The 15,209-nt window shown below is 38.9% G+C and overlaps 1 protein-coding gene across 1 annotated transcript; it reads right to left on the bottom strand.

Moving 5' to 3' along the window:
• Positions 1 to 8,368: 8,368 nt before the first annotated feature.
• LOC105286594 (synaptic vesicle glycoprotein 2B) lies at positions 8,369 to 14,895 on the bottom strand. Its single transcript, XM_011351640.2, has 11 exons — positions 14,691 to 14,895; positions 14,218 to 14,442; positions 13,944 to 14,106; positions 13,623 to 13,744; positions 13,264 to 13,508; positions 12,869 to 13,050; positions 11,485 to 11,653; positions 11,254 to 11,368; positions 10,992 to 11,151; positions 10,732 to 10,859; positions 8,369 to 9,725 (listed from the first exon to the last, which is right to left on the bottom strand). The coding sequence occupies exons 1-11, from the start codon at positions 14,758 to 14,760 to the stop codon at positions 9,673 to 9,675; spliced, it is 1,632 nt and encodes a 543-aa protein (XP_011349942.1). The 5' UTR covers positions 14,761 to 14,895; the 3' UTR covers positions 8,369 to 9,672.
• Positions 14,896 to 15,209: the final 314 nt, after the last annotated feature.

The following is a 15,209-nucleotide window of genomic DNA, read 5'->3' as shown; positions in this document are numbered from 1 at the left end:
AAAAATTGAAGCAAGTGATTTTTAACGCCTTCATTTGAATCAAAGTTTACATTGTTCAAAGAATTTTGTAGAGACCGGAACAAATGGTAATCGGATGGTGCCAGATCAGGAGAGTATGGTGGGTGTGGTAGCACATCCCATCCAAGCTGTAAAAGCTTCTGGCGAGTGACCAAACTTGTGTGTGGTCTGGCATTGTCGTGATGGAATACGACACCTTTCCTATTCGCCAATTCTGGTCGCTTCTGCTTGATGGCAGCATCCAATTCATCCAGCTGACGACAATACACTTTCGAATCAATCGTCTGGTTGCTTGGTAGTAGCTCGAAAAATACGATTCCCTTCCAATCCCACCATACAGAAAGCATGGTCTTCTTTTGATGAATATCTGCCTTGGATGTCGATTGAGCAGGTTCATCTTGCCTGGACCATGATCGTTTTCGCTTAACATTGTTGTAAACAATCCATTTTTCATCTCCAGTTATGATTCGCTTCAAAAATGGTTCATTTTCTTCACGTTTCAACAATGAATCGCAGATGGTAATGCGTCGAATCAAGTCAATTTCCTTTAAATTGTGTGGAACCCAAATATCGAGCTTTGAAACGAATCCAAGGCGTTTCAAATAATCGTAAACGGTCGAATTCGATAAATTTAACTTTTCAGCAATTTCGCGTGTTGTTATGCGACGGTTTGCATCCACCAGAGCCTTTATTTTCTCGTCATTAGCTTTAATTGGCCGACCTGAACGTGGTGTATCTTTCAAATCGAAATTTCCAGTACGAAATTTCGAAAACCAATTCTGATACTGACGTTCACTCAATACATCTTCTCCGTACACGGCAGACAATTTTTTTCTCGCTTGCACTGCATTTTTACCCTTTCGGTAGTAAAAAAGTAAAATATTATGAAAATGCTCACTTTGATTTTCCATGTTTGATGTGATGCCAAAAAACAATTACTTGACAGATCGCAACACAATAAGATACTAAATGACGTCTGAAATGTCAGTTGTCAAAATATAAAACGAATTTGCCGCTTAGAGTAAGGTTAAGTATCGAGGAACGCGACTAACGACATCGCTTTGTGAAAAACGAAATTACTTTCCGAACAACCCAATATATTTAATTTGCAATACACATTTTGCAAACCCACACTGATAACAAAATGTAGTTGAAGTTAACTATAATGTTACTATAATTTATAGTATCCTGAGGCATGTAGAATAATGCTAATAGTATAATGGAATAGTATAATGGTTTATATTACTAGTATTATAATAAAATTTACTATAAAAATGAATATCCCGACTATAATTTTTTTACCATACAATTATATCAATTTTATCATCGATTTTATTATCAGTGCACAAACAGTGCCTAAGAATCCACTACCAAAGATGAATTGATAAATAAACCGACTCGCTTATAGAAATCTATTCTTATCGCTGTGTACATGAACGACGCGTCGTTTACAAATCGGCTGGTAATTACATAATTAAGATTCCCAGAAAATAATTAAATAATTAATAATAATTCTGCAATATTTCTTGCTTTAAAAAGTGCGTCAAATCTTGCGCAATATATTGCATAGTCTAAAACGGGCTCTCCTCTTTCTCTATACGCCTGAAGACAACCCGGACGCATCGTATACTTGAAAAAAAATGTCCAGATTGTAAAACGACAGCGCGAGATCACCTGAGGCAGTCAGTAAACGCCTGCAAGAACCCGTGCACACGACCCGCAACAATTCAAGACTGCATTCCCCGTTTACGTCAGATATCTAGGTTATTTAATCTCCGGCTCGGGCGATGTTCGCCCCAAAGATGCGGAAGTGACGGCGCGGCGCGGCGGGGGCGCGGCCACCCCGCTCGCGGGTTCGCGCGCGTGGCGAATCGTTGCATGAAATTAAGGGAGTTTTCCCGCTCGCCCGGTATCCCGGGATTTTGCGGAAAGGGGCGCACGCGGACGGGCAGCGCGTGAGAAAACAGCGGGTTCGCCGTGGCGAACGAGAGCGGGCGAGGCTGTTGCGAGACGGAAGAGTAACGAAGCTACGCGCCTCGCGAGGCGAGCGGAAGAATCAACGCAAGAACAGTAAGGAGCGAGGAGTCGCACGGTGCACCATGGGCATAGCGGTCCTAGCGGTAGATACCCCGCAGATAACGCGCTCGTTTGCATAGGCTGGCGCATAAATGGGAAGCGATGCTTCTCGGCGATGCGCGCCTCCCCCGTGTAACAACATTTAGGTAAACAAATGCGAGAGTGCGCACGGCGCGTCGATCCATTTCCGCCCGGAAGTGCCGAGGTTTCGCTGAAAGGTAATGCCGAATTCGTACAGATAATTAAAATTATTAAAATAAATTTTTTCGCTTTCAGATAACGTAGGTACTATAAATCTGGTGTGTTAAGGGTAACGTTGAATTTGCATGATGTGGAGCGTGACGTAACGAATAATGAAACGCGAGAAATGCGAGTCACAATTATGTGAATTTCGCTAAAGTGCATTTTTCAGAGCAACCTTTTTAATAATAATTTAATGATAATTAATTAATTTTAATAATAAGATTAATTCGAATTTTATGAGAATGCGCGATGCCTCCTCTTTGTTGTTTGATATAAGAAATAATTGTGTTGGCAATTTCTTACGGAGCAATGTGGTATCTGTTTCAATTTATGTTCAACAACTATGTTTTCATTGATTATTAATACTTGACAGGATAGAGTGAGCAAGTTTGTTCAGCGATTATCGGTTCGAGTACACTTCGGTTTATCCGATGTGGCTGATCAGGCACTCAATACTCGTGCGAGCAAGCAGATGCCGTGCAGATGGAGAAAATGGGACAAGTGGCCTGCCATTGTTTTATCAGCTCGGCGGAATGCCGATAACGGGGGTCGTGGGACTGCTCGTTAGCAATCGCGAGAAGATCCGTGGAAGACGAGCGAAATTAACGAGCGTCACGCTACGCGATTGTATTTGTTGCCGTTACCCAGTAGCAAAACGACGCGATTGAAACAATATTAGATAAAGCGATTCACAAACGAACACGTACCGCGAAACAATGAAGTTCCCACCATTAAGTCTGAATTACATTTATTACGGTTTATCTTCCCTTTGAGATTTAGGAAATAAAAGTCCACTTACTGAGACCACCCAGCTAACGATGTGATGCATCGTGATAGCAGCTCCCGTCGCTCTTATAAAATATCTCTTAAGCCCGTTTTAGACTATGCAATATTGTATTATACAGGGTGTTTCCTCTAACTGTAGCACTTAGAATATCTCTGCTTCCTTTGATGATATGAAAAAAGTCAAAGGACGAAAATTGTTCGATTCAAAGAGACTAGTACTCTGGTAAGAAAATTATTTTTTTTAATGTGACCTTTCACAAGATATCAAGGTCATGAACATTTTTTTAAATGAGATGGTATATTTTCCTTAACGAAATTGCGGTGCACGCACGCTGAATTCTTTCTCGCATATCTTCAGGTGTTGTCGGAATATCGCGATAAACTTCATTTGCACGGAACATACTCAACGAATCATTTCCTGATCGCTGGATTGGACGTGGTGAAAGAGTTTCTTGGCCGGCTCGATCACCAGATCTTACGCCTCTTGATTTTTTTCTTTGGGGACACCTAAAAAATGAAGTTTATCGCGATATTCCGACAACACCTGAAGATATGCGAGAAAGAATTCAGCGTGCGTGCACCGCAATTACTCCGGAATCTCTCAAAAACGTAAAACAATCGTTTATTCATCGAATTCGAAAGTGTATGGAAGTAAACGGTGACCATTTCGAACATCTGTAAAAAAAGGTATATCTTTGTAGTTATACATACAATAAATAGAGTTTCTTTTCCTAAACGTGATTTTTGTGGTTCAAAGTCATTTGAAGGTCAACATATTCTGTATGGTTGAATTTGTTTTTTACAAGTTACATCATTTCGTTAAGGAAAATATACCATCTCATTTAAAAAAATGTTCATGACCTTGATATCTTGTGAAAGGTCACATTAAAAAAAATAATTTTCTTACCAGAGTACTAGTCTCTTTGAATCGAACAATTTTCGTCCTTTGACTTTTTTCATATCATCAAAGGAAGCAGAGATATTCTAAGCGCTACAGTTAGAGGAAACACCCTGTATATTGCACAAGATTTGACGCAATTTTTAAAGCACGAAATATCGCAGAATATCATGCACAAATTGCAAGCAAATTGCATTGCACAAATCTTGCGTCAAATAAAATGTACAGTATAAAACAATACAATTTAACGGCTAGCAATTCTTGCAGCAAAAAAGCTCAAGAAATTGTGTCAAACCTAGCGCAATATATTGCCTAGTCTAAAACGGGCTTAATCTTAAAATATCTAAATAAAAAATTTAACGTATTTTATTTTAACGTGCATCACGAGAGTAAACTCTATTCGTTGCCAGTGACTCCGAGGAAACTTGAGAATTTCTTACCCTTGTGTAACTAACTCGCAATGATTCGCCACTGACAAGCGAATTCCTATAGAGATTGATAGAACTCGGTTCACTTTCAAGCTCACCTGCTCGGGAATGGCGATCGGCATCCGGTTATTGCACCGTACAATGGAGGAGACACGCAATAAACCACATCGCCGAAAGTGACTCATCTATTTTGCTCCAAGTCGCCGCCCTGGAGCCAATCGACTTCGACGCCGGCGGAACCGTGCGTCCGCGCCACTCGACTAACTTGTCGCCGACCTCGGGCAGCATGTCATTAGACAAAAACGCGTCTGCAATTAAAGAGAAAAAAAGGGGGAGGGGAAGGGAGGAAGAAGAAACCTAGCTAGAAGAACGTCTATAATTACAACGCGCCGGTAGTCGGTTAATTAATTCCATGCGAATTTTATGTATGTGTGTGTACAGTGTGTATGTGTCCACTGCCGGTGGGAAAAGAAGTGACCGCAGATTGGCGATGATTCCTCAACCCTGCCGGGTCTGTTCCAGATGCTCCCTCGCCGTCGACACGTTCAACCGCGTCCTCCTCCTCGATTCTCGCTCTCTCAACTTTTAGTGCCGGTTCAATTAAACCTTTCCGCAACGCAGGCTGCGGCGAATGCCGCGGGTACCTTGTAATTTCGTCGTCATTCGTGCGCCTCGAGAGATCGCCGTGAGCTTTCTGACATTTCCGATCGGAACCAACGGCGGTCTCCCTTAGCGGAACCTCCATCGAGGGTCTTAATAGCAATAAACAATAGTAATAAACAATAATAATTTTAATATCCGCGAGTATCGGCGATAGAGCTCCGTGCGTTTCCTCCGCTCGAAGGAAACCAATGAAGACATAACGGTCACAAGGACATCAATATCGGCGAACGGAGAAACGGAGAACTTTATTTATTCAGTCGCGCGCCGCCGAATCGAAACGCTACGATAAATAATATGATAATAAATAATAGACGAATAACTTAGAGCGCGGCGAATAGCTTCTCTCTCTCTCTCTCTCTCTCTCTCTCTCTCTCTCTCTCACGGCTGTAAACTCGCGAGGAACGATTGAGATGCAACGGAAACCGCTGCGGATATCCCGGCAGCATTCACTCTAAGAGCTAACAGTATCATACCAATGCGATCCCCGATGCGACTGTCTTGTTGAGGCGGTACCCACGCCGCGGAAGAACGATCGAGCAAATAGCGGCCGTGAAATCGCGATACGACGAGAGACACTTCGCGTCCGCACGGGATGATTAGAGAACGAAGAGAAATGATTCTCACGCGTCCCGCCTGACCAACGACGGACAGCTCTTGACATTTCTCTTTGCTCGGTCTCGCAGAGTAGACGTACCACCACAGGGTGACATGATCTTAATTTAACGCAGTGTAACGAACGATGATGTGTCATCAAAGCGAGATGGACGTTTGGAATTTTTCGAATCAGATTCGAAAAATTCCAAAAAATTCCAAAGTCCTGGAAACGTGCCACCCTCAGAAAGGATTTCTGATAACAAGACGAAAAATATTCTTGACTAATTTAATCGTATCACAAGTATAAAAAATATGAAAATAAAACAATTTTTAATTTAAATCAGTAATTTCTATTCTTTTCTCTCGAATTAAATAAGATTGTCTTACTGTCTTGAGACAAGAGTAACATGTACAAATTTATGCTTATATATTCTTGTATGTAGAATAATTTGATATTAGCGCCACTTTATAGTAGGCTTTGTCCATGTCGACGCATCATTTTTTCACAGTCGCTCGTCGACTCGGCGCTTCTGCGTCCTTTATTCCGATAAAACGGCCAATATTTATGTGTTGCAATCGAAAATCGGGAAAGTGTTTCTGTTATTTACAATGCAAGAAATATTAAAAGATATGGAAATGTAAGTAAGTATATACAATATACTTACTTGAGAAATAAGATTCGAGATAAGACATTTCCATATCTTTTAATATTTCTTGTAGAGTATTGCACTTATTCATTGTAAATAACAGAAACACAGAAACACTTTCCCGATTGCAACACATAAATATTGGCCGTTTTGTGCAGATTCTACAAATTCTCTTAGAAGAATAGAATAAGATGTCTTTTAGATCTCACAATATTGTTAAATCAAGAATATTTTGAACTTGCTAGAAATTTGTATCTAAATCCTTCTGAGAAAATGAATGAGATAGCACCAAGATTATTTAAATGTAGATTTTCGAATTTTCTATTCAAGATTAAAATATGCTTCTTTTCAATAATAAATATGATTGTCGCTATAGCGATGTTATTTTATGATAGATTAAAGAGTAATAGCATTAAGGGGGGAGCCTGCTTTAGAACGCTGAAAATAAGGTATATTTTACGAATTGTTTTTGGAGAAACTATACAGCGGATCATTATAAAACTTTGATGCATTTATTAGTACATGTTTAAAGATAAAAAAATTATTTGTTGATTTGAATGTATCGCTTGTAGAGGTCGTCCTGGAGAAATCTTAGTGCAGCCGCGTCGCCGGCATTGCAAATTGGTGAGCATTCTCCTGCCTCCAAATTTCGTCTAAACTGAAAAATTGAAATATGTTCTCGTTATTTATGAATTCCCATCGTCGATGAACCAAAGAGAGAAGAAAAAAGTTGAAAAGTGCCAAAATGGTGGAGCTTAGAACACAAAAGTACGATTTTTAGGCAAAGTTTTTGAACTTTTTCATGCAAAAATAATTGTTTAACTTAATGTTTTTATAAATATTAAAGGTTCATCGACGATGAGAATTCATAAATAACGAGAAAATATTTCAATTTTTCAGTTTGGATGAAATTTGGAGGCAGGAGAATGCTCACCAATTTACAATGCCGACTGCACTAAGATGCCTCCAGGACGACCTCTACAGGCGATATATTCAAATCAAAAAATAATTTTTTTATCTTTAAACATGTACTAATAAATGCATCAAAGTTTTATAATGATCCGCTGTATAGTTTCTCCAAAAACAATTCGTAAAATTATACCTTATTTTCAACGTTCTAAAGCAGGCTTCCCCCTTAAGTCCAGAAATCTTTTCTGTGGGTGTGCGGACTGTTATTCTTGCGAGTTGATGGACAGTTTTTGAAACAATGGGGACCGACAGAGTGGCTGAAAATCAGCTGAGCGCAGTTGAGATCTCGCTACGCCAGTCCGCTAGGGTGAATAGGGTAATTACCTTGCTGATAGAAAAGTCTTTCTCTCTCTCTCTCTCTTTCTCGCGCTTTTCCTTACATATTACGCGAGATTAACTGATTAATGCCAGCAGATCGCATTGTATTTGTATTTCGTGCGAAAGTATACGCGCGTCAGGCCGAGCATTCTCCGCAACACCTTCCAGTCACGCAATCGGGACGCAGTTAGAGACGGTGTGTACGCGTTAAATGAAGTTGTTGCGGCGCAGATCGTTGTTGGGATACAACGCATGCTTACGGGTTGCAGGTACGCGCCGGCTTTTAATGTAGACATTGAGTCGCCAATGGACGTTACGTGGATGCGGCGGATAGAAGAAACGGCAGACACGTTTTTCCACCGGCGGGTTACATGTGTGCGGCGCACAGTTCCCTTCCGCAATTTATGCGGAATGCAGTCCCAGGCGCCACGGAGCCCTTGTACAATGAAACACCATATAGGAAGTCATGCGGGGGCATTTTAAACTGTATCTCGCGCGCGTTTACCTGTTGATGAAACAATGAAACGTGATTTCATTAACAGTTAAATGCTCGTGCGATTTAATTGTATGTACATAACGCGCGCGCGCGCATTCCGTCTAACTGCCTCGCGCAAACATAATGTGTAATAAACGCAATTGTTCGCTATGCAATTTGCGCATGCTAACCGTCGAAATTGCGGTCTACGATTATAAGGCAGAGGACTTTTTTTTAAAACAGTTATGTATTTTTTAAAACAGTTATTATATACATAAATATATCATTCGCGATAAAATAATAGATAAACGATGCGTCACAAAATACACAGCCGCAAAATGTACGATTTTGAAATATACATAGCTTTTTACAAGTTGTATCACAGTTTGCGTGCGTGGCCATAAATGGAGACTGTGTAAGCGGTTTATCAATTCTGCAATCGCTAAATTGCTGTTAGGTTTCGCAAGTATCATCCGCTTGATCACCTTAGAGCACAGCTTTACATTAACACGTTCCCTGCCCAGCCGTTTTTGAATAGCTGTCATTTTCAGGTCATGTGTTCACCAAAAATGATACACGTTATAGAATTTGATAAAAAGTATCAATTTTTTCAGTTTTTGAAATTTATTTGTTAGAAGAGTAAATTTGAAAAATATTCGTTATAGAGTTTGATAAAAATTATCAATTCTTTCGCTTTTTGGAAATTTATTTTTTAAAGTAAATAATGAAACTTGATACCAACAATTATTGCACTTGCACTTCGTCTATCAATGATAAAAATATCACTTGGAAAATGAGTTTCACAATCAGTGTGTACCGAAAATGGTACACGCGGGAGGAAACGTGTTAAATACCGTGAAATAGATTACACGAATTGCGCCTCGCAATTCACGTATCTATACTTGTTACCCGAAAGCATTCGAAATATCTCTGCCATAAAGGAATTAGTCATTAAGAACCGGAAATACACGGCACGATAACGACGCATTTGAGGACGGCGCGCGCTCTGCTCGCACGTTTCTCCTGATTTTCCCGAGTGGGTGGGCCGTTTTCACGTGCGTGCCGATCCACGTACGTCGAAACATTTTACTGCCGCGATCGACGACGGCGTTGGCGAGGTCCTGAGATCCACGATAAAGCTGCGTCCACACGAGGAGAGCCGCGGGATAGAGAAGAACGAGCATGTGGGTGAAGGCTGGAGGGCTCTCCAGGATGTGTCGAAAGTGAAACTCAAGGCTCCCCGCTCGTGCGGTCTTCATTCGCTGTGTGGTGCATGTATATGCATGACCATTGTCCGCCCTCGTACGGGCTCGATGATAGTCCGCGATAAGCTTCGATCCAGGTCCTTGTTGAAGCCTTCGGTTCGGCTTTGCTAGGTGAATCCTCGCAAGCGAACGCCAATTTATCACGGTCGCGTGGAAATGTAACTTTGCTGGTTGCCAAAAATTGAGCGAATTGATTAGAGCGGCGATCTTCTCTAGAAGATCCGAAGGTCTGCCACGATCCCGCTTTATTCCCTCGATATTGAAAGCAACGAAGGGAGAAGCGAAGCGTTCCTTACTCCGCGGGCTTGCGTGTGCTCGGAAGGAAACACGTGAACAGTATGCACACTGAAAATTGAATTATTTATATATACAGGGTGTCCCGGGCTTTAACCGACAAACTGCGGGAGCATATTTTACTAGTGGAAATAAGAAAAAATTCTTATATCGAGTTTGCTTAGAAATGCTTTATTACAAAGTTATAAACCAATATTGAAAAGAAATATGAGATAAGTAACAACGGAACATAGTGTAGAATTTGGAAGGTCGAATATGTTTATGTTATGTGTATTCACATGTATTCATGTTCACTATGTTGAAACGATTCAGTATGATTGTTACTTTCACAAGAGTAGCTGTTAGATTTCAATCGTCGTGTCAACTAGCAATTACTATCAGAATGCCAAAAGTGTTTTCAAATGAGGAATACACCGATATTCATTTCGTGTACGGATTCTGTGACGGAAATGCACGAGCTGCCGTACGAGAGTATCAACGTAGATTTCCTAACAGGAGAGTACCAGATAGATTTAAAGCAACGAATTACTAATTCAGTTACTAAGATGCAACAAAATTTTCAGGAATGTCGTACTGTAACAAATTCTGTACTACGTCGATGTCTAGCTTGTATCGATGTGCAAGGACAACATTTTGAAACGCGTCACTAAATCATTGCGTAGATAATTTTTATTTTTGTGAAAAAATCCGTTGTTATTTATCTCATATTTCTTTTCAATATTGGTTTATAACTTTGTAATAAAGCATTTCTAAGCAAACTTGATATAAGAATTTTTTCTTATTTCCACTAGTAGAATATGCTCCCGCAGTTTGTCGGTTAAAACCCGGGACACCCTGTATATATATATATATATATATATATGTTAGATGCGATAAGATAATGTACCGTTGAGGTAGATATGTAGAGATCGCGAGTCCTTTAATTATACTATTATTTTACTATTATATTAATATTAATATTAATATATTATTTAATTATACTAATTATTTAATTATACTGTACTAATAACAAGCTTAAGATCTTATTCCGCAAGGAAAAGTGAAAGAGAACACTTACGCAAGGTGAAGCACGCCAGATTGATAATTGGTGCTATACAGCCGTATTGAAGTAAGATAGGGAAGATGAGATTGCCGATCATGGATCCTATTCTTCCTACTATCATCTCCATGCTCACCGCCATGGCCCTAAGAAATGAAATTTAATATACTTTTTAGCATTATTAATATTTTTAGGATTTATTATTAAGTATCACTATTGGAGAATAATGTTGTCCAAGTCGCACGGTAATTGGATGAGAATAAATTCAAGTAACGTACCTCAGAGACGTGGGGAAGAGCAAAACGGTTGCGCCAACCATGACGTTAAAGTTCTTACACAATAATCCAAGGTACAAACACGTAAGTACAAGAGTGATTAACGCATTTGTAGACCAGATTAAAGCTATCAGGCACAGAAGCGCACTTCCATAGCTGACGACTGCATCCGAAAAAAAAATTACGACACATCAATGCCTTCTACTCTTTGCCGGTATATTTCCTACTCTACATAAGTAAAAGTAAAATATTAAAGAGAACTTACGCGCGAGATACTTGTGTTGAAGATAGTTGACAAAGATGCTGGCAAAGAAGATAAAAACGCTAGCAGTCGCCGATACAATCACAGTGTCGAGATACGTCGAATCAGACACGACAACCTGAAAAGTTCACCTGATTAATTATAAACACGAAAACGTAACGGAGCGGTCTCTCTATTAATAAAATATTGCAACAATGAATTATGTAAGTCTCGAATAATTTTCTTATGCCTTACACTCTCACAGCCTGACGCTCCTTGCAATGTGACATTTTTACTTGCATCGGCAGCCGTTGAAATATCTATTATCTCGCAGAAGGTAGGATTTGTTATATTGGTATCGAGATTGTCAAAGTTCTCTATCGTCGTGAAGAGCTGCGGTTGCCAAAGACGAAGGGTGTTTAAACTGCAAGCACAATGAATAAAAGAGACGATATATCGATATGTCACAGGCGAACTAAATAAGTCGTTTAATAAATATTTAAGCGTATCATCAGAGCGTATTGTGCACGACATAGCCATGAAAGGTTTCAAATAGTTAGCACAAAAATATTTGTCTTTCCTAATTTCAATCGCGTTGGCTATGCCATTGTAATTTATCTTTATGTGGCCATTCAAATGAAAAGATAAAAAATTTCCATACATGTGTTTTTCGCGAAACACTGAACCGCACTGAAGCGAAGCTTGTAATAAGTATGCTATTGGAAATCGTATTGTTTAGTCTGACATCCACTTTGCTTATTTTCGTCGTTATCAACGTCACCTACGTAAGTGGAAAATTTTAACCGAGTTCGATAATGCCGTCAAGAGTAAAAAGGGTGATTAATTTAAGCGCAAATTGCGTAATTAACTCGGCAAACGGCGCCGTTTTATTTTTGCTACCGCTTTGCGACTGGCCTGACATTCTTTATAATTTAGTAGAAGATTTTAGTAGACTTCAGTACCGCGGATGATGTGTATTCAGCTTTATTTTCGTCTGCGCGGCTGACACCCTTAATTTAGTAGAAGAATTTAGTAGAACACGTGATACACGGAATCCGGGGCGGTGTGTATCCAGATAATGGAGATATATCTCAGTTAACAGCTAAACATGGAGAAGCAGATGTGCGGTATCGCGTGTGCTGATAAGATCGTAAATTCTCCGGTCTGTCATTCAAGCATCAACGCGGCATTTATACGACCAAGCAGAGGCTTAAATTTTTACGACGAGTCATCCGTCTTATTGTATCTCGTAAAAAGCTTCGGCGCGATTCTATGTATTATGCGGATACTTGAGCATTAACATCGTTACCATGTTACTCGCCACTCTGATAACTCTGATTTACGACCATCGCGACGATCACCTCACGGGGATTTGCAAATATCGTGCAATTATAATAATATCAAGAAAAATCGATATCGCTTTTTTATGACATAATTTCTAATTATCATCAATATATTATATTTTATCACGTAAGTAAATGAGTTGAAAACCTCGAATTGTTAACTTTTACTGAATTTGCACGGAAATTTGAAAATTTGACAATACGTACACAAGAATAAAATCATGTTCGATTTTGGTACATGTTTTATATGTTTTATACACGTACTTGTATGCATGTGTGACATATCGAGTACTCACCATAGCATTTCACAGAATTGTGTAGTAATAAGCAACAAAATGCGTGACAAATATGGCTTCTGGAAAATAGGCTTCATCTGCTGAATTCCATTCTTCAAGCATGACTTTGTATCGCTTTGAGATTCCGGTGCATATTGTTTCGTATTTGTATTGTTTGAATTTACATCGCCCAAGGCATGCACCTGACAATAAAAAACGTATAAAAATATTATTATTATATATATATATATATATATATAATATTATATATTATATAATAGTATTATATAGTATAATATAATATTATATTATATTAATATTATATTATAGGTATATTATATTATAATAATTTCATTGTTATCTGAAAATAATGTTTTATATGTGCTATTATTACGATTATTATAATATTCACTCACAGGATAGTTATCTTTGGGAAGACCAGTGTTTACGCTGAAGATTCTCTTAAAGACCTCAAGCGCTTCTTCATTGCGATCTTGTGTCATCAGAAACTTGGGACTCTCCGGGAAGAAGCAGAGACAAACAACGCCTATCAACGTTGGTACTCCACAGAGAGACAAGAAAATCCTCCAGGAGTTGTACACAAAAGCACCGTCCCAAATGGAAAATGACCATGGCTGAGGAACCACTAGCCAAGCCAATGCTAGTCATAACAGCAATTTATATATTAGTTTTACAGAAAATTCGATTTATATGAAAACTGTTGAACAATAATATAACAATTTATCATCTACAATCGATTATAAAATTGTTTTACCTGCATTAACTACACATCCGAACTGCACGGAGAAACCGACAAGAATAGGAATTTTTGCTCTCCCTTCAGCTCCATAGAATTCCGCGCAATACGCCATAAGAGTGGCATGTGGTCCGCTTACACTGAAATAATAAATTCATATCTTAGCAATAAACTTTTAAATAATGAGTACAACGCGACACGGGAAATAATTTAAATAGAGTTCAATGAAATAAAAAAGAAATAAATTAAGATGAAAAATTAAGACGATGATTGAACTTATGTGTGATATTTCTCTATAGATTATTATTAAATTAATATAATATATAATTTCTTTCTTACATAATTCCACTGAGAAATTTGAAGAAGACAAGCGTCTCGAAATTTTGCGAGAAACCTGCGAGAACGTTGCAGATACCGTCTGCCAGATAGCCATATAAGATAACTTTTTTTCTTCCTTTAACATCAGCGAGGTATCCCCATATAAAGCCACTCAGCACCATACCTAACATCATTTCATGCATGAGTAAAGTACGACGAATTTTACACTATTTTGTATAAAATCATTTTTCAAGAATAAAATGCAAGAGAATATGAAGTAGACTGTTTTACTCACCTACATAGGTAATTGCATTCAAAATTCCTTTGTCAAACAATGACAATCCCAAATCACACTCCGCTGACGCAAGTATCATCGACATGTTAGCCGTGTCCATACTCGATGCCCAGGAAGCCGGGATAATCGCAAAAATGAGGAGATGCTGAAACTTTCCGGTTCCAGCGGCGGAGATCGCCGTTTCGAAATCCGCGATTTTCGTACTTGGCACATCTTCGATTACGACTGTACGAGAAAATAGTAAATAATTTTAAAGAATTATTGCGTATTCGTGTCCCAACCGAAATTCCAAATTACGAAACGAAAAAATCGAAAAATTTTATATCAAGTAAAAATCTTGGGGGTAAATATTATTTTTTATCATAAAATTATAAATATATCATTATAAAATTATTTATATAAAGAATATATCATGCAATTCCTAGACTATTATTTGTCAATGACTTTTGTAAATGTTCGAATCGCGTACTTACTTGAATCTCGTTGTTCGACTTTCTTCTTTTCGGGCATGCCGATCATGTCAGGCTTGTTGTCGTACGACATAATGTGAAAGAGAGACAGAGAAAAGCTCGTTTATTCAAATAAATATTACAGGATGATCATGCAGCACATAATCCGCAAGCCGGTTCAAAGAGAGATGCGATCGAGGGATGCAATCTTCTTAATTTTCGACACGCACGCGTCAAAGTGATGTCCCGTTTAAGCTTCCGTCGTGAGCGGAGTATTCGATAACAGTGATTATATGCAGCACGCATAGATTCTATAGGATCTCTGACGCGAGCTGATGAAGCCACTCCATTTTCAAAGACATTTCCTCTCCCTGTCACCTTTCGGGCTTACCGTTTGACTTGTCGCAAACAATCTCTTTTATCACTTGCGTAAACTCTTGCGTATTCTCGAATCGCTGATTTACTATCCGCATCGCTGACGATTTTGATGTTTGCCAACGAGAATCGATTAACATTGCAATTAAAGATATTCGTATATTTGTT

This window comes from Ooceraea biroi, chromosome 10 (assembly GCF_003672135.1).
Source record: "Ooceraea biroi isolate clonal line C1 chromosome 10, Obir_v5.4, whole genome shotgun sequence".
NCBI lineage: Eukaryota > Metazoa > Arthropoda > Insecta > Hymenoptera > Formicidae > Ooceraea > Ooceraea biroi.
This window is presented reverse-complemented; position numbering and strand designations above follow the sequence as displayed.

Bases quoted from the DNA above. Each gene is read 5' to 3' on its own strand.
- LOC105286594 (XM_011351640.2), bottom strand. From the start codon at position 14,760: ATGTCGTACGACAACAAGCCTGACATGATCGGCATGCCCGAAAAGAAG. The intron at 14,443-14,690 runs GTAAGTACGCGA...TTTCTCGTACAG, and splicing joins AGTCGAACAACGAGATTCAA to TCGTAATCGAAGATGTGCCA. The intron at 13,051-13,263 runs GTGAGTGAATAT...TTTTATTGTCAG, and splicing joins TTCCCAAAGATAACTATCCT to GTGCATGCCTTGGGCGATGT.